This window comes from Dipodomys spectabilis, unplaced genomic scaffold (assembly GCF_019054845.1).
Source record: "Dipodomys spectabilis isolate Male_0828 unplaced genomic scaffold, ASM1905484v1 ptg000296l, whole genome shotgun sequence".
Classification (NCBI taxonomy): Eukaryota; Metazoa; Chordata; class Mammalia; order Rodentia; family Heteromyidae; genus Dipodomys; species Dipodomys spectabilis.
The window spans coordinates 408,054-426,835 of record NW_024870973.1 but is presented as its reverse complement, the minus strand read 5'-3'; the positions used below and the strand labels follow the sequence as shown (position 1 = coordinate 426,835).

Below are 18,782 nucleotides of genomic sequence, written 5' to 3'. Positions count from 1 at the left end.
CCTGGTGAGTTCTGAGCTGCTATTTTTCTTTTAGAATACGCTAATCTCCTTCACCTGTGGCTGGCACTGGAGAAAGTTAGGCAAGGGCTGGAGTGATCTTTGGCAGACTCGCTCGCTGTGTCCCAGGATCTACCAGGCCAAGGGCAAGGCCGATGCCACCTGTGCCCCTTGCACCACAGGCCACATGATGTGGCCAATCAGCCGGGGGCTGCCCCCACCTCAGGCCGGCCTGGTGCTGATCCCTGTCCCCCTTCATAGAGAAGGCACCAGCTCAAGATGGCTCTCTGCAGGCTCTCCTTCCATGTACTGTCTGTGGAAACTGAGGGAAGGGGTGGAGGTGGAGGTTGGGGGAGGGTAACAAGAGGGGTGACAATCATCCAGGCCCGTTGTGTTTGTACACCTCTGTGTCAAATGGCAACTCCTTTGTACAACTACTTAAAGATAAACATAAAATAAAAATACATTTTATGATATAGTGTTCTTGTGACACTTGTAGGCTTGTGAAGTTATAGAGAAAATAGCATTTTAAAGCCTAGTTTGCTTCCTTCCTACTATCATTTTGGTTTATTGGTTTTTTAAAAATGTATTTTCAAAATACACTTCGTTTTATTGCCATGTTGTGGACTTAGAATAAAGTGAGCAGACAAAATTCAGTGACTGCCCCGGCCCGGCACGTCCAAAACCTAAGCGAGTGACGCCCGTGTTTGCTGAGCGGGTCCAGAGCACACAGGGAAACTGAGGCAAGAGATGAGGAGGACACAGTACCCATGTGGCTGTCGGTGTCACCGTGAGTGAGGAGCCCTGGTGGCCACACCATGGACACACACCACCGTGGGAGTCAGGATTCAGATATGGCATGGAGGCCAGCAGAGGCAAGTTATCTTCTGGGAGGTCTCTGTCTCTATATCTTCTTGTCCAGGGCTAACCCAAACCAGAATCGATGTCTTTGCTTTTCTGCTTTACCTGGCTCAACCCCTTACTGGCCATTCGGGGAGATTCTGAACACTTGGGACAGTGGCCTGTGTTCCCGGGGAAGTCTCGCTTGCAGCTTAGCCCCATTGATACTAGCTGTGGGACGTCCATGTTTTTACTGTCTGGTGAGCTGTCAGTCGACAGTGTCCTGTCGGGACATGTGAATCTCTTTCATGCCTGGCCGGTATTAGAGAAGGTCAGGGAAAGTCTGGAGCTGAGGTGTGTCTGACAGGATCAACTGCTCTGAGCAGTGTCCACCAGATCAAGATTCTGCATGAGCTGCTCCTTCCCTATCGGCCTGGTGCCCAGCTCTGTTCCCTGACCTTCTTTTTCCATAAGGTCTACCACGATTCACCTGTCAGGATCCCCCTGTTCAGGTCCTTTACCCCAGAGTGTCTGCCGAAAGCAGGGACTGTTGCAGCAATAGAGAAATGTGCCAGGACCTGCCACCCATCTCCTCTTCCATAAATCTCAAAAGTCCAGCACAGCTGGGGGTCAGCCATTCTAGTTACTCAGGAGGCTGAGCCTCCAGGATTGCGGTTTGAAGCCATCTTGGGCAGAAAATGTCCCCAAGATTCCACCATAGAGCACCAGCCATGGATGAAAAAGCCAGGCAAGAGCTTGAGACTCTGGGCCTATGGCCCAGCACTAGCCCAAGCAGAGCAGATCAGAGCAAGACAAAAACCAGGACCAACTTCCCGCCTTTACCTATCAGGGAAGACATTCCTGTTCCTAAGACATTCCCTGTTGAGAGCATTGGTAATTACAGTGAGGGAAACTCTAGCCACACCATGCCAGGACTGAGGAAGGGAAGCCCTAGACCCACCATGCCATGGTTGAGGAAGCCTTAGCATTTTCTAACCTCCTTCAGAAAGGCCAGAAGACACTGGGAAAGGCACAGCCCATGGGGAATTACCCACCCTGGACAAAGGCTTTGCCTGTGGGGTCCCTTCCTCCCCTATCTCCATCCATGAACCAAAAGTTCACACACCAACCCACTTGAGGGATGAACTCAAACCCAGGTGAGTTCACTGACCAGTTGTGGTCTTTCATGAAAAGAGTGAGCAGGTAACTACCGATGTAGCAGGGAACAAAACGCAAAGTGACAGTAAGCAATGTGGGCACCAGACAAAACCTACTGGAAACACAACATCGTTGCACAAAACGTGCAGCCAGACACGAAACAACAAAACAAACGCTGACTGAGAAGACTACATAAAGAAATCATCCCAAAATGCAGTAGAAAAAAAGCCAAAAGATGATAAACGGCAGGGTTAGTTTAGGGTACTCAATATCGGCAAATGAGTTTAACAGAGAGAGCGAGGAAGACGTAACAGAGAAGAGATCCCCCGTTCTCAGAGCAGAGCACCCGACTGTAAATGAAAGCACAAACTCTTTCAGAATTCAGACTCTGAAAGAGGTAGCCAACTGCCTCCCACAAGTGCAAGCCTGAATACTTCATCGTTGTGACAAAAAATAATCCCGAGAAGACATAAGGCCAAGCCCAGTGTTCTAGAACCTTCCAGAACAGGATAGGATCCTAGGAGAAGATTATTAAAGTGCTAGGAGATATGAAACAGCAATTGAGAGCTTACTGTACTGGCGAAATCTGTTTCATGAAAAAGCTTAGCTAAATGTCCCACACAACCATCTATGTCCGTTATAATGGATGGAGGTTATGTCCAGTGATAGCCTGCCATATGGACTGTCTTCGTTAGATTAATGACGAAAAACATAAATATACCTGCTCCTGTACAACACTACCAGTCTCAGCAGACTGACTGAGCTTCATATAATGATGCCAAAAATCTAGTGTGTGGGCCAAAGTTGTAGGCGTGGGTCCTCCAAACCTTTGCCCTAAGTCCTATGTGGTGCATTTTAAGAATAAAACCTTGGCTGCCTCCTCCCCACCCATCCCGTCAGGCTCTGGTCCAAAAGAAGAGTCAGGGATGCGAGGCATTCCAGTATGTCAGGCAGAAGGGCACCGGGCGAGCTCAAAGCTCCATTCTTCTGCTCCTCCTCATAAAGCGAGAGGTCTCGCATCTCAGCACAGACTCCAGAGCCGGTCCAGAGCCTCCTCCACGATGCTGCTGGTCCTGCTCACCGCGGCCCTGCTGGCCCTGAGCTCTGCTCAGAGATATGGTCAAGGTAGGGAAATGGGTGCTGGGATTCGACCTAGAGTCTAGGAGAAGAAAGGAGAGGGGGGTGACTTGTTAGGACACAAGTTTTCTAACCGTGTCTGAGGCTGAGATTTGTTTTTTCTTTTTTTAGTTTTGGGGGGGTCCGGTCGTGGGGCCTGAACTCTGGGTCTGGACACTGTCCCTCAGCTCTTCAGCTCAAAGCTAGTGCTCTACCACTTGAGCCACAGCGCCACTTCTGGCTTTTTTTCTTTTTGCTTATGTGGTGCTGAGGAATCGAACCCAGGGCCTCATGCATGCAAGGCAAGCGCTCTACCACTGAGCCACCTTCCCAGCCCAAGCCTGAGATTTTTTTCATATCTAATGAGACCTATTGGGGTGTATGCCCACAATAAGAGAAGATATACAGAGCAGAGGCTCGGTTAGGTAATGTTTGCATTCACGAAGATATTGTAAGAACAGGGCAGATGTGGTCGAGGCTGGGCCTGGTGCGGGCTGGTGTGCTGGACACGCGGCGGATGCAGGGCAGACAGGCAGGCCAGCTGTTCCTGGGAATGAAGTCACATGGCTAATTTGAATCCTCTGTCAGTGATTCTCACCCTGTGAGGGCAAAATCTAGGGATTCGTTAGCCAAGGCTCAAAGGAGGTCACGGGGAAGGCTGGCAGGGGAGAGGCCAGGCGAGAAGGTCACAGAGCAGAAAGAGAAGAGCCGTCTGTCCCTGAGCTGTGTTCTTGCTGTACAAACGCAGGATTCGGGAATCCAAACCAGGGCCCTGCTCTGAGACCCCTTCCTGGAGGATTCGCACCATTTGGTGAGGATGGTCCTCAGCAGAGACCCCCACAGCAGGGAGGCCAGCAGCAGCAAGGACCACCACAACAAGGACCCCAGGGCCCTCCACGAAGACCCCAGGGTCCCCCACAAGGACCCCCACAAGGACTCCAGGGCCCTCCACGAAGACCCCAGGGTCCCCCACAAGGACCCCCACAAGGACCCCAGGGCCCGCCACGAAGACCCCAGGGTCCCCCACAAGGACCCCCACAAGGACCCCAGGGCCCGCCACGAAGACCCCAGGGTCCCCCACAAGGACCCCCACGAGGACTCCCACAGCAGAGACCCCAGGGCCCCCCACGAGGACCCCCACGAGGACCCCCACGAGGACCCCTGGGCCCCGCACAAGGCCCCCCACGAGGACCTCCACGAGGACACCAGGGTCCCCCACGAGGACCCCCACGAGGACACCAGGGTCCCCCACGAGGACCCCCACGAGGACCCCCACAGCAGAGACCCCAGGGCCCCCCACAAGGACCCCCACAACAGAGACCCCCCCAGCAGGGACCCCCCCAGCAGGGACCCCCCCCAGCAGGGACCCCCCCCAGCAGGGACCCCCCCAGCAGGGAGGCCCACAGCAGGGAGGCCCACAGCAGAGACCCCCCCAGCAGGGACCCCCCCCAGCAGGGACCCCCCCCAGCAGGGAGGCCCACAGCAGGGACCTCCCCAGCAGGGACCCCCCCCAGCAGGGACCCCCCCAGCAGAGACCCCCCCAGCAGGAACCCCCCCAGCAGAGACCCCCCCAGCAGGGAGGCCCACAGCAGGGACCTCCCCAGCAGGGACCCCCCCCAGCAGGGACCTCCCCAGCAGGGACCTCCCCAGCAGGGACCCCCCCAGCAGGGAGGCCCACAGCAGAGACCCCCCCAGCAGGGACCCCCTCAGCAGGGACCCCCCCAGCAGGGACCCCCCCCAGCAGGGACCCCCCCCAGCAGGGAGGCCCACAGCAGGGACCTCCCCAGCAGGGAGGCCCACAGCAGGGACCCCCCCAGCAGGGACCCCCCCAGCAGGGACCTCCCCAGCAGGGACCCCCCCAGCAGGGACCCCCCCAGCAGGGAGGTCAGCAGCAGGGACCCTCACAGTAAAGCCAACCTTCTCAACAACCCACAATTCAATGTCAGGTACAATTTAAATTTATTCTCTATGAAAACCTTTGGCTTCTAAAAATCACTCCACTGTAGTTCTGGTTTTGAGGACCATGGACCCAAGTTTCCCTTTGTTCTGCCACCGTCTGTCTGTCTGTGTGTCTGTCTTGTGCTGCTCTGTGAAGACCGTGGCTCCCCCTGGGCCCGCTGCACCTTGCTTGGGCTTGATGGCGTCCCCCGCCTGGTCCCTCTGCTCTGCCTGGCCTCACAGAGCGAGTGTCTGAGCTCTAGTATCTCTGCTCTGTTTTACCTGGATATAATGCTGCTAAACATTAGATTTTTTCCCAATTCTTTTTTTTTTTTTTTTTTGGGTCCAGTCATGGGGCTTGAACTCTGGGCCTGGGCGCTGTCCCTTAGCTCTTCAGCTCAAGGCTAGCGCTCTACCATTTGAGCCACAGCACCACTTCCGGCTTTTTTCTTTTTGCTTATGTGGTGCTGAGGAATCGAACCCAGGGCCTCAGGCATGCAAAGCAAGCGCTCTACCACTGAGCCAACCTTTCCAGCCCCTTTCCCAATTCTTTCAAATGAATACATGCTCAATATAAAGACAGGTCCACCTAAACAGAAAGGCATGAGACGAAAACTAAAAAGCATGTGTCATCGTAAGTCCCCACTTCCTGAAAAGCACCAAGATTGTGTTGGCTGATTTCTTAGAAATACTTTTTTTTTCTTTTTGTCGGTCATGGGGCTTGAACTCTGGGCCTGGGCGCTGTCTCTGAGCTCTTCAGCTCAAGGCTTGTGCTCTACCACTGAAGCTACTTCTGGTTTTCTGGTGGTTAATTGGAGATAAGAGTTTCACGGGCTTTTCTGCCCAGGCTGGCTTTGAACTGTGATCCTCAGATCTTAGTCTCCTACTCGGATGATAGGCGTGAGCCACCAGTGCCAGGCTTTAGGAATACTTTTGTACATACATATGTATAATAAGTTCCTGTAAACACTGCATTTTAGGTTAAAATCTGTATTATACACATATTCAATAACATACGTCAGTTAATGGTTTTCTTCATTATCTGGAGGCCTTCTCTGTGTTCTTCTCTGTTTGGCTTGTAGTTCATGATTATGTACTGTTCTGTTGTGTGGCTCTGCCATAAGCTCTTCAATCAAAGCCTTGTGTGTGGACTTTGAGTCTCATGTCAGCACCTGATACAGGAAATGCTTCAGTGGTGATTTTCAATCATACACCAGATAAACAAGCTACAAAAGTATTTTTCTTCATCTTATTAGTAATAACTTAGAATGCATTATTTGCTAGGTACATAGCAAGAATAAACAGAAAGAAAGGAAAAAGAGATGGGTGGGAAAAATAGAGAAAAAGGAAGAAGATGTAAGCTGTCATACACCTCCCCGCAAATCTGGCAAGCAATCGGAAGCTGTGGGCACCACATCAACCTGTAACCTGGCTGTCCTTTGTTTATTTCAGACAGTGAACAAGAAGATGTTCGGAGGTCATTTCATTGGAAGGTGTGGTCACACCGTATCTTTACTAAGTCAATAAAACAATGAGCATCCACATTCTGACTGCCATCGCTTTTATTTATTAGCATCAATCAGTCACGCAAGGGGGTTCTAATTTAACATGCCCATTGATGTAGACAGCTCACGCAGTTCAAATTCACCCCTCCTGCTTCTCCCTCCTCCCGTTCCCCAACTTCTCTGTTTGATTTGTGGCTGAGAATAGTCTGAAGGTTCTCAACATAATATTTAATGTCCAGAGTGCCTTCTCTTGAATGCTCCCAGCATTCACTTTGGCCCAGGCTCTTGCAGCTTGTAATCTAGCGATACTAGAATGTGAGGCAAGCGCTCAGCTGATAATCTTGTAATTCTACAATAACACTCAGAACAGGAGAAACCACCATATTTCCAAAATAATCGATTCTGTTTCTGAGAGTGTGCTTCTAGACCTTTTCTTACTAGCATCCATTGCACTCTTCCCTCTTCACCTCACAGTTGCCTGGTTCTCTCCCAGTGATGTAATAATCACCATTCTGGATTTTTCTAAAAGACACGGTGGGGTGGATGTTGACGCCCAAGGACCATTGGCAGTTGTGTAGTAGCCCGCTGTCTGTTGCTGTAATTTCTTCAGCCGGCACCTGTAAGGTCTATGGCCCCATGCCCACTCTGGACTCCCCATTGCTAACATAATGAGCATGGTTCTGGCCAGAGATGTAAACACCTCAGAGCGTTTGCACAACTTAAAGAGCAAATAGTCACCCATAGCCGTACAACTCAAAGAAAACACTGTTTCTTTTCTTCTATTAAGTTTGACATTACCTCAAGTCCTAGAGTGATTCCAAGAGAGCTAAGAAATCTCCTAATATTAGTTCGAGTGGAAAAACAATTTTATTTGGGGAAGTTATCAAAACAGTGAAAGAATAAGATACATAAGTAAATAAAATCACAAAATAGCATAAAGCAAAACATGAAATTATAGGTTTCAAAGGAAACTGAAGTGCTAAATATTGAGGAATGCCCTTTTCTTTTTTCTTTTGGTCAGTCCTGGGGCATATACTCAGGGCCTGGGCGCTGTCCCTGAGCTCTTTCACTCAAGGCTGGCATTCTACCCCTTGAGCCACAGCACCACTTCTGGTTTTCTGGTGGTTCATTGGAGATAAAGTCTCACAAACTTTTCTGCCCGGGCTAGCTTTAAACCTCGATCCTCAGACCTCAGCCTCCTGAGTAGCTAGGATTACAGATGTGACCCACCGGCACCTGGCAAATGCCCTTTTCTTACATGACAAGGGCTTTAGCCAAGGAGAACATGCGGCACAGCACCATTGTTTCTTGAGCAATTTAGCTGAATGAGTCAAAAACAATTGCAATTTAAGACTAATATTCCAAGGAAATTGCCATTTTACCCAGTTTCTACTTTTGTACAATGTCATTTTGCTGTTAAGAGCCATCATTTAAATAGCCACGGATAAGTAAACCACTAAAATCTTATTTAGTTTAACGACACATATGAAATTCCCTTTCTCCCCTGTGTGGCGGTGGTGGGGTTCACCTGTAATCCCAGCACAGCGGAGTGGGTGCCTGAGTACATGCCTTCACGTGAACACAGGGACAGACCCAGGGTGCATACAGGAGTCCCCAGGACAGGCAGGGCCAGGGACATCCGCGGGGGGCAGAGGCAGGGGACAGGGAGAGGAGCAGGGGGATTCCAAACTCCTGCCATATGGGCACCGGCTCCTGGGCTCCAAGCCTGTGTGAGATCATGTTTTATGCTTGTCACTCAGTCTGCGGATTTCTTTTTGGTTGGCATCTCTCCTGCGGTAATATGAGAGACAGCAGACTTTAGGGTATAGAAATAAAAAGTCCCATTGATGGCACGGTAAGCCGTACGTGGGGACAAATGGCCGCCCAGCTGACCTTCCTGGCCTCAGTTCTCGAACGATTTCAAGCTCACCGAAACTCATGGCCAGTCTTCTCCCCCGTCTTTCTGTAGGGCTGCAGGTTTGGGATGTTTCAGATGTGTTCAGAGGCGATATTTTTCTTTTGTGATAAATGAATCTCCTTGCTGCATGGCTGACATTGGAGAAGGTCAGAGGAAAATCCAGCACTGGGTAATAAATGATAGAATTCACTGCTCTGTTCCTGTATCCACCACAATAAGGTCGAAGCTGGCTCCAGTCTGAGCTGCTGCTTCCACCTCTGCCACACAGTGCTGGCCGGTGGGCCTGGCCTTCCCCTCTGTCCACGCCTTCTGACTTTCCCTTCCTGCCAGAAGGTCAGGGCCACTCCTGTCACTGCCCCTTCCCACAGAAGGCCTTCAGAGCCTTTGTAACAGTAGATAGGGGCATGGAGTCCAAAAGCCCAGCTAAAGCAGATCTGCTTTTCCTAGAAGCAGGAAAGAGTCACCAGTGTTTAACACTCCCCCTTCAAATCACAGTTACTCTAGGAAGACGTCACCGTCCTGACCAAACTGCAAGCCACCTTGTCTGCGACAAACACCACTGTCAGCAGGCCCTGCTGTGGTTTTCTCTGCACCTCTTGAAAAGGGAGCGAGAAACTCGCATGGGAGAGTGCAGAACCACCCGTGCACACCGGGCAGGAGCCAGACTGCCAGCCATGTGACCATCCTTGCCTCCCCTCAACCAAGCCATACTCGAATTAGCCCAACTCCACAAGACCCAGTGGCCACGCAGAACCTGAGCCCTGAGGGAACTGAAGAGAGGCAGATGTCTATGCCAAGGCATCTGGACCTTCTGTGGAAAGGGCAAGCAGGCAGCTACCCATGCAGCCGAAAAAGGCAGAAGGTGGGCCCAGGACAAGCACCCTACCAGCCCAACAAGACTTGTTGGAAACACAGCAACTTGTTTCTGGTATCACAAGGAAACATGGAACAAGATGGTGAAGAAGAGAACATAGGATGGTTTTGAAGATGAAAATCTCCCCAAATGCATGAGAAAACCAACTGGCTATCATACAGTAAATCAATACCAGGAGGATGGATAGACACCAGAAATTTCAGCCCATTACAGGGGTGTACATCTCATCCCAGATGCTCCGGAACAGAGCGGGAAGACCTCGAGTTCGAGGCCAACTGGCAAAGTTAGGCTCTGCCCCCGAAACAAAGCCCTAGCAAAAATGTTCAAGGGAACAGAATGCCTGCCTACCATGTCTAAGGCCCTAAACCTAATCTACCATCCTGCAAACAATCAGCTAATTAAAATACCAGCAAATCAGTTCCATAAAGTGTGGGAGGAATACAAGAATGGGAGAGGTAACTCTGAGTGAGACGTGTTATAACGATAAACTGGCCCATTGAATAAAAAAATAGAAATAAAAAGAATGATGCCCAACGTGGAAGTGAGCACCGCCCACGAGCACATAAAGGCAGTGGGGCTGAGACTCGTCGAGAGGTGATGGGCCTTATTCAGTACATAATTTTGGCTGATCAAAATTTTCTGGCTGTGATTTTAAAGTATCTCCTAGAAGAAATAAATCTCCAGGGCTGGGAAGGTGGCTCAGTGGTAGAGCGCTTGCCTTGCATGCATGAGGCCTTGGGTTCGGTTCCTCAGCACCACATAAGCAAAAAAGAAAAAAGCCGGAAGTGGCGCTGTGGCTCAAGTGGTAGAGCACTAGCCTTGAGCTGAAGAGCTGAGGGACAGCGCCCAGGACCAGAGTTCAGGCCCCATGGCTGGACCCCCCCCCCCAAAAAAAAGAAATAAATCTCCAGCCTAATGTTATAGATCATGCAGGAATAAAAAAAAAAAAAAAAAGAAGGTTCTCGGGAGACAACTGAGGCCACAGCCAGGCCTGTCAGGAAATTGTGCATTTGTGTTATCATGGCGTGGAAGCCCCATTCTGGGTTCCGTGGTGGGTTGAGTTTCATACCTCACTGGGCCCTCATGGGATGAATGTTTTAGGATCTGCATATCTGTAGAACGAGGCTTCTACAAATAGAAACAGATCAGATCTCGGTCTGTCTGGGCTGGGGATTCCACGCTGGGGATTTCCTAACCCACCACAGAGCTGAGCAGAAATGGCCTCTACTGCCATTTCTGTCTACTCAGTTGACGAAGACTCGGGGGGGCATACATTGGAGAGTGGTGGAGTTGGGGCTGCAGTGGTAGCCATGAGTGTGAACTGTCTTCGTCTTTGGCTGAAGAACGGGGGCGGGGGTGTACATGAACACACACGTGTACACACTAACGAACCTCACTCACTAACCATGGAGGTACAGAATGGCTTCCGTCAGCACGAGATTCAAACGATGAGGTTAAGATCTCAGTGTGTGGAATAACTGCACGAAAGACTCTTCTTTCAAGATTTGCCAAAGTGTCCTTTAGGAATGACACCACAGGCCGCCTCCTCCACACCCTCATCCTGCCTGGCTAATCCCACAAAGAAATGATGGACGTGAGCCCCACTCTGCCCGACGGGAGGGCATCGGGTGATCTCAGAGCTCCATTGTTCTGTTCTCTTCATAAAGCCAATGGCCTCGCTTCCCAGCACGGACTCCAGAGCCTGTCCAGAGCCTCCTCCACGATGCTAGTGGTCCTGCTCACTGCGGCCCTGCTGGCCCTCAGCTCTGCTCAGAGCTATGATGAAGGTACAGGAAACGGGTGCTGCCTGTACTCAGGGTGCACGGAGGAGTGGGAAATGGGGTCTGATCGTGCTTGAGGATCAGGGGATCAGGATCAAGGGAAATGGAGTGCAGACAAGGAGGGAGGCAACCCGTGGGAACACTGGCTGGTCCACACTCCGCAGCAAGGACTTAGACTTTCTCACCTATGACTGGCACTCACATGGACTGTTTTTGTTTTTCGGCGTGCAGGCCGTGAAGGATAGGTACATGCTCTGCCTCTGAGCTGTGTCCTGCAATTTCATCAGCGATTTTGGCCAGGTGCATGGCCGGGTGTGTGATCTTTGTGGAATCCCACTGCGCACTGTGAGGGATGATGCCACAGAGGAGGCTCCGCTGTGAGCACAGCAGGCTGTTAAAGGCAGCAGGGCAGGCGGCGGTGCGGCCTTGCTGCCCTAGGGCACTCTGGCAGACGAAGGAGAAGTAGGTGCATCACAGCCATGTCTGGGAGTGGAAGTCGCATGACTAATGTGAAACTCCTGTAGCATTGATCGTAGGGGTTTGGCTTCCAGGGGAGACCTCATCTGAAAATTCTTTAACCAAGACCTTAAATGCTTTTCCCAGACGGTAAGGGTGAGCGATCCCCACGTGGGGAGGGAATGGAGGAGCAGCTAGAGGAAGGCTGGCACTGGAGAGGCGGGTTCCGGGGGGCGGGGGAGGGAGGCCAGGTGAGAAGGTCATGGTGGTGAAAAGAGAAGACAGTCTCCATGCCTGCTGTGCCCACACAGAATCGGAGAACCTAGACGCGGGCCCTGAGGAGGCACCCCTTTCTGGAGAATCCTCTTCAGGATCAGCTGGAGATGAGAACCAGGAGGATGTGCTTCAGCAGGGACCTCCACAAAGAGGAGGCAAGCAACGCAAGAATTCTCGCCCTCCTGCTGGGAACCAGCAAGGACCCCAACAGGAAGGCCAGCGTCCTGGAAGCCCAGGGCCCCAGCAAGGAGGCAAGGGGCGGGGGCAGCAGCAGCGGCAGTGGGGGCAGCAGCAGCGGCAGCGGGGGCAGCAGCGGCGACAGGGTGGCCCTGGTGGTCCCAGGAACCAGCAGCAGTCCCCAGGAGGCCGACCGCGTCCGTAATCCGTCATCTATGGTAAGGTATGCATTACATGTAATCTCCGCCAAAACGTCTAACTCCTACTCTTTTGCAAACAGTGTCCATACGAAGCAACTTTACACATGTTGAAATTATAGTCTTCCATCCCGTGTCGGTTTTCGTACTGAGCTCCTCTCATCCAGCATCTCCAGGATGGTTCTGCTTCCTTGTGTTCCGTGATCCTCTGTGCTGTGCTGTGTTGTGAAGAACGCGGCTTTCCCTTGGGCCCTCTGCTTGCTGGCTCAGCGTCCATCGCTGGGCGTCCCAGCCTGCCGTCCATCCGGCAGTGCTGCTCTGTCCTGCCTGGTAGAAGCCAGTGTCTGAGTTCTAGTGTTCCTGATGGATTACTACAATGTTGCTAATCACTGTGTAGATCCCCCCCCCCCACCACAATACTTTTAAACTTGTACTTGTTCCAGGTAGAAAGACACAAGGCTACATTTTAAAAGCATAAATTATTTTCCTTCTCTACTCCTTCTGAGGAAACCCCTACCATTAATTTTGCTGGATAAACACTTAGAAGTATGTATGTATTACATTGATGAGTTCACTTTTTTCTTGACTCATATCAGGCTTTTTGTTCATAAAAGCTGGGCATGAGTGGCTCATGCCAGTAATCCCAGCACCTCAGGAGGTTATGACCAGAAGGATCTCAGTTTAAAGCCAGCCCATTTGGGAAAGTCTGAGAATTCTGTTTCCAAAATAACCAAAAAAACACTGGAGGCGTGGCTCAAATGGTAGAGTTACAATCTGTGAGCAAGAAAGTCAAGTAAGTGCATGAGGCACTACGTTCAAGCTTTCTTCTTTGAAGAAAAGAAGGAAAAGAAAAAAATTCTGTGTTATTCTTGTCTGAAATAACATAGTTCAAAGATGTATATACATTTCTTCTGAACATGCTTGGTCTTGTTTCTTTTTTTCTTTTTCTTTTTTTTGTCAGTCGTGGGGCTTGAACTCAGGGCCTGGGCTCTGTCCCTGAGCTCTTCAGCCCAAGGCTAGTGTTCTACCACCTGAGCCACAGCGCCACTTCCGGTTTTCTAGTATTTTATTGGAGGTAAGAGTCTCACGGACTTTCCTGCCTGGGCTGGCTTTGAACTGTGATCCTCAGGTCTCAGCCTCCTGAGTAGCTGGGATTACAGGTGTGAGCCACCAGTGCCTGGCCTTGTTCTTGTTTTTATTCTTCTGTTTTTGTGGGTTTTGTTTTGTCTGGCTTGTGTTTTATAATTGCATGCTATTCCACTGTATGGCTCTGCCATGAGTTTTTGCTTTTCAGACGCATTTTATATGAGCATACTTTAACAGACATTCAGTCTGGTGTTGATATTTCTTTTTTATAAGATACATTTCAGCGACCATCTTTCCAAGTATATACCTAAAAACTTTCAACGGCAAATAAAAGATAAACAATGTGGGAAAAATATTTCCAACATATTATAAGCAAGAACTTAAGGGTAAATTTTGTACTGGGTGTGTACCAAGAAGAAACAACTAGAAATACTGAAGAAATTGGGGAAGGTGTAGAAAAGAGGGAAAGGAGGTAGGCTATTTCTTGCCATGCCAGCAACCTGCGGCCACACTGCTGACCATTGTGGACCTGCGTGCCAAATCTTCCTGATCATATCCTTTCTTTGTTTCAGAAAGCGAATGCGGAGATAACGGCCTTCAAAAGTTGTATTGCCGGAGCCCTGTGTTCTCAGCTGTACCAATAAAACAATGAGCATGCAAATCCTGGCTGCTGTCTCTCTTTCTGTGTGGGGTCCAGAGCCTCACCCCATGGGCTCCCTCCTCTCCCCCCATCCACTCCAGGGACTCCACACACACACACACACACACACACACACACATCCTGTCCATGCACAGGCCAGATGACAGACTCCCTTAGTGCCCAGACTTCCAGTACTCTAAGACACACACAGATTTTAAATGCCTTTCATGTGTGTTTGCTGGGGCTTGAACTCGGGGCCTTGCTCTTCTGTTTGGCGTTTTCACTCATGCTGGTGCTCTATTATACCTGCAGTCTGCCACCTTGTGTGTTAACGTAAGAGTACTGCAGACTTTTTCTGCTCAGGCTTCGAACTGAAGTACACGCCGCGGCTCTATCAAGCGTGGATAACTTGAAGACAAGCACTTAAAAACCTAGAAAGCACTTAGAAGCGCAGACCTGAATGTTATTTAGCAGGGGTTCTGGGATGAGAGCAGGGGAGGGGTGAGCATGGAGTAGGATGGTCTGGTGAAAATGAGGGGAAGTCATTGAGGCTGAGCTAGGAGACAGAAGACCCACTACCAACCCAGGTCACATGGTGGTGTGGGGGGGGGGGGTGGAGAGGACCGGGTGGGCCCTGGGAGGGAGGACATGGGGGGTGGAGAGGACCGGGTGGGCCCTGGGAGGGAGGACATGGGGGGGGTGGAGAGGACCGGGTGGGCCCTGGGAGGGAGGACATGGGGGGGTGGAGAGGACCGGGTGGGCCCTGGGAGGGAGGACATGGGGGGGGTGGAGAGGACCGGGTGGGCCCTGGGAGGGAGGACATGGGGGGGTGGAGAGGACCGGGTGGGCCCTGGGAGGGAGGACATGGGGGGGTGGAGAGGACCGGGTGGGCCATGCTCCTCTCAACAGAACCACCCTGAAGAGATGCCATAGAGCCTCATTATCTATACCAGAAGTTTAGAACAAACACATTACACACGGCTTCCATGACAGAGGATACCGGGTTATTTTTGGACACACCAGACTTTAATGCAGGTTGGCACTGAGAAGCCTTTAGAGAGCCGGGGCCAGCCCTGGCACTGAGTTCAGATTCGCAGCATGAGGTGGTGACCCCTGGGGTCGCCAGGATTTATCTGGAGAGGCCATGTCCGATGTCCTTCTACTGCCAGGTCCCCTTCAGTGACCAGGGACCGGGGATCAGGGCCACGTCTAATTGGCTCCCTGGGGTGGTCTTTCAGGGTGACCAGGGAAGGGCCATGTCGGATTGGCCCCCTGAGGTGGTCTCGGCTGGTGAGGGGGGCGGGGCCATGTCGGATTGGCCCCCTGAGGTGGTCTCGGCTGGTAAGGGGGGCGGGGCCATGTCGGATTGGCCCCCTGAGGTGGTCTCGGCTGGTGAGGGGGGCGGGGCCATGTCGGATTGGCCCCCTGAGGTGGTCTCGGCTGGTGAGGGGGGCGGGGCCATGGATTGGCCCCCTGAGGTGGTCTCGGCTGGTAAGGGGGGCGGGGCCATGTTGGATTGGCCCCCTGAGGTGGTCTCTGCTGGTGGGGGGGACGGGGCTGCGTCTGATTGGTTTCCTGAGGTGGTCTCGGCTGGTGAGGGGGGCGGGGCTGCGTCTGATTGGTTCCCTGAGGTGGTCGCGGCTGGTGAGGGGGGCGGGGCTGTGTCTGATTGGCTCCCTGAGGTGGTCGCGGCTGGTGAGGGGGGCGGGGCTGCGTCTGATTGGCTCCCTGAGGTGGTCGCGGCTGGTGAGGGGGGCGGGGCTGCGTCTGATTGGTTCCCTGAGGTGGTCTCGGCTGGTGAGGGGGGCGGGGCTGCGTCTGATTGGTTTCCTGAGGTGGTCTCGGCTGGTGAGGGGGGCGGGGCTGCGTCTGATTGGTTCCCTGAGGTGGTCGCGGCTGGTGAGGGGGGCGGGGCTGTGTCTGATTGGCTCCCTGAGGTGGTCGCGGCTGGTGAGGGGGGCGGGGCTGCGTCTGATTGGCTCCCTGAGGTGGTCGAGGCTGGTGAGGGGGGCGGGGCTGCGTCTGATTGGTTCCCTGAGGTGGTCTCGGCTGGTGAGGGGGGCGGGGCTGCGTCTGATTGGTTTCCTGAGGTGGTCTCGGCTGGTGAGGGGGGCGGGGCTGCGTCTGATTGGTTCCCTGAGGTGGTCGCGGCTGGTGAGGGGGGCGGGGCTGCGTCTGATTGGCTCCCTGAGGTGGTCTCGGCTGGTGAGGGGGGCGGGGCTGTGTCTGATTGGTTTCCTGAGGTGGTCTCGGCTGGTGAGGGGGGCGGGGCTGCGTCTGATTGGTTCCCTGAGGTGGTCGCGGCTGGTGAGGGGGGCGGGGCTGCGTCTGATTGGCTCCCTGAGGTGGTCGTGGCTGGTGAGGGGGGCGGGGCTGTGTCTGATTGGCTCCCTGAGGTGGTCGAGGCTGGTGAGGGGGACGGGGCTGTGTCTGATTGGCCCCCTGTGGTGGTCTAGGCTGGTGAGGGGGGCGGGGCTGCGTCTGATTGGCCCCCTGAGGTGGTCGCGGCTGGTGAGGGGGGCGGGCATTAGCAGGAGGTCTCGGTGGGTGTCCTCCGTGGTGAGGTGGTCTCTGAGGATGATGCGCTAGGTCCTGACTTGAGTCTTCAATCGCTGAATGGGCACAGAATAAGTTATGATGGTGGTGGGAGACCAAGACGGCCCCTGCTCACTGCTGGCCTGGTCTCCCCTGCCGCACTGGTGAAGAGCTTCCCTGCCTCACTGTGGGCAATATGGACACTCCCATCTAGGCTTCTGAGGCAACTTCTCCCTTACACTTGTCATAAAGCAAGCCTTGGAAACTGTGCAATTCCCAGAATGCCCAACAAGGGTTTAATCAGACACAGCAGGAGTTGGGCTGTCTTCTCCAAAGACAGAAGGGAAGCACAATGAAGTCCAGCGTGCTGCCATTTGTACTTCAGAGTCCAGAGAGACCTCACTGCCTGCGGGTCCACATGTCACAGAACCTAGGACAGGTTTCTCAGGACTGTGACCCCATACAGAAACACGGAAAGTGAGAAGAACAAGAACACGGTGCACACAGATTCTCTGGTTACTGTGGCAAAGGCCTATGATGAATTCCAGAGAAAAGGGACATGTTCACATATGTCTGCACATCTCACCATGAAACCATATGATTCTAGAAAGAAACAGTAGGGAAGTCACTGGAACAACTTTTAAGGCCAAAATCAATACACACTGGATTTGCACATCATCTCTGCTCTCACGGAAGGCCAGCCTCACTGCCCTTCAAGTTGGGGTCCCTGGGCCTGGTTCCCAGACCGAGGCTGGGGAGGGTCTGCCTGTGTTCTAGGAAGAACTAACACTCATGAACTACTGGTCATCTAGACATATGATTTTGAAGAACTGAAAAATTCCTGAGGAATAGAAAGAGGATTAGACATTTTACCTGATGATGAGGAGGAGGAGAAGGAGGAGGAGGACGAGGAGGAGGAGTGAAAGAAGGAGGAGGGGTAAGCATCTTCATGGCTGTCTTCTAGGAAATAAAGTGCAGGAAGAAGTACGTTAAATCCTCAACCTACCACGCCTCATGAGTGTTATTCAGGGAAAGGGACCTCTGCCCACAACCTGTCCTGGTCATGTGGTACTGTGTCAGCAACCCGCATGGAACCTTGTCCATCATCACGTCCATCTGACGTATTGTTGGAAAGGGAGGGTGATGTAAAGGAGTAGCAGGCGGTGATCGAGTCTCAACTACTTGCTCAAAACATGTGCGAATGCTCACTGCTAGTATTTGTTAGTATTTACTGTCCTTCTTCCAAAGCGGTGTGGTACAGTTTTGCCTTTTTTTTATTAAATCATCGCTCATATCCACACTCTTTCTCAAGAGGGGAGAAAGACAGTTGTATACAGTGTCAGCCATTCTACTTGTAGCAAATTTGAAAGGATTGTGGAAAATGGGAAATGGATCCCTGGTATTTCTACCTCTCCATGTAGAGACGGTCAGATTTTCCATTGGAGACTTGTGCGTCTCCCTCACCTGCCCTCCCACCCAGTACGCCCAGCCGGGGGCCTGCACCCCTGCTTTGAGAACAAGCATATCTTCATGTTGGGACTCCCTTCCTCCCAGGCTATTGCAAACGCATGCTGCTTTGCCTCCGGTTTCAAAACATACCTTGTCAGTATACCGGTAGAGTTTTCTATGGAGTTCTGATTTTCCATGAAGTCTAAAGCCTGGGCATAACTAGTCTTACACTTGTTAGAAAAGCAGTGGAGTCTGCCTCCTCATCTCCTTCCCTCCCTTCCCCTCTCCTGTTCTGGGTGAGACCCCTGGCCCCCAAGCAGGACCCACGTAGGCCCTGTGTCATCCATTACCTTTGCTGGAGCTGTGAGCGGAGCTCAGGGCCAGCAGGGCCGCGGTGAGCAGGACCAGCAGCATCGTGGAGGAGGCTCTGGACAGGCTCTGGAGGCCGTGCTGGGACTCGGGGCTGCTCGCTTTATGAGGAGCATGGAACAATGGAGCTCTGAGCTTGCCCGGTGACCTCACGCCTGACATATTAGAATGTTTCGCATCCCTGACGTTTCTTGGGGTTCATCCCAGTAATGGGGATGGGGAGAAGGCTGCTATTGTCTCATGCTTCAGCGGTACAACCTGTGACTTGAATAACATGGTTGAAGGATATTATCTGCTTGATGAGACTGAGGAGTCTGTTCTTCAAATGTGTAGTTTGTGAAGTGCCAGATGGTGGGTAGGGCATGAACAAATTTTTTTTTTTTGGGGGGGGGTCTGGTCGTGGGGCCTGCACTCTGGGCCTGGGTGCTGTCCCTCAGCTCTTCAGCTCAAGGCTAGTGCTCTACCACTTG

The 18,782-nt window shown here is 52.3% G+C and overlaps 1 protein-coding gene and 1 long non-coding RNA gene across 2 annotated transcripts; one reads left to right on the top strand and one right to left on the bottom strand.

The window, feature by feature from the left end:
* Nucleotides 1-4,937: 4,937 nt before the first annotated feature.
* On the top strand, nt 4,938-6,591 carry LOC122127046. The gene is made up of 2 exons (XR_006151067.1): nt 4,938-5,057; nt 6,502-6,591. It is a non-coding gene; the product is annotated as an uncharacterized LOC122127046 (long non-coding RNA).
* Nucleotides 6,592-15,044: 8,453 nt separating this feature from the next.
* Nucleotides 15,045-18,514, bottom strand: LOC122127035 (proline-rich protein 2-like). Its single transcript, XM_042701550.1, has 4 exons — nt 18,499-18,514; nt 18,294-18,413; nt 15,467-16,571; nt 15,045-15,348 (listed from the first exon to the last, which is right to left on the bottom strand). The coding sequence occupies exons 1-4, from the start codon at nt 18,512-18,514 to the stop codon at nt 15,045-15,047; spliced, it is 1,545 nt and encodes a 514-aa protein (XP_042557484.1).
* Nucleotides 18,515-18,782: the final 268 nt, after the last annotated feature.

What these genes read in the sequence shown, in the direction of transcription:
- LOC122127035 (XM_042701550.1), bottom strand. An exon ending in CGCTCACAGCTCCAGCAAAG is followed by an intron (nt 16,572 to 18,293) that starts GTAATGGATGAC and finishes GTGCCCATTCAG; the next exon opens with CGATTGAAGACTCAAGTCAG. An exon ending in CAGGGGGCCAATCCAACATG is followed by an intron (nt 15,349 to 15,466) that starts GCCCCGCCCCCC and finishes CCCCCTCACCAG; the next exon opens with CCGAGACCACCTCAGGGGGC.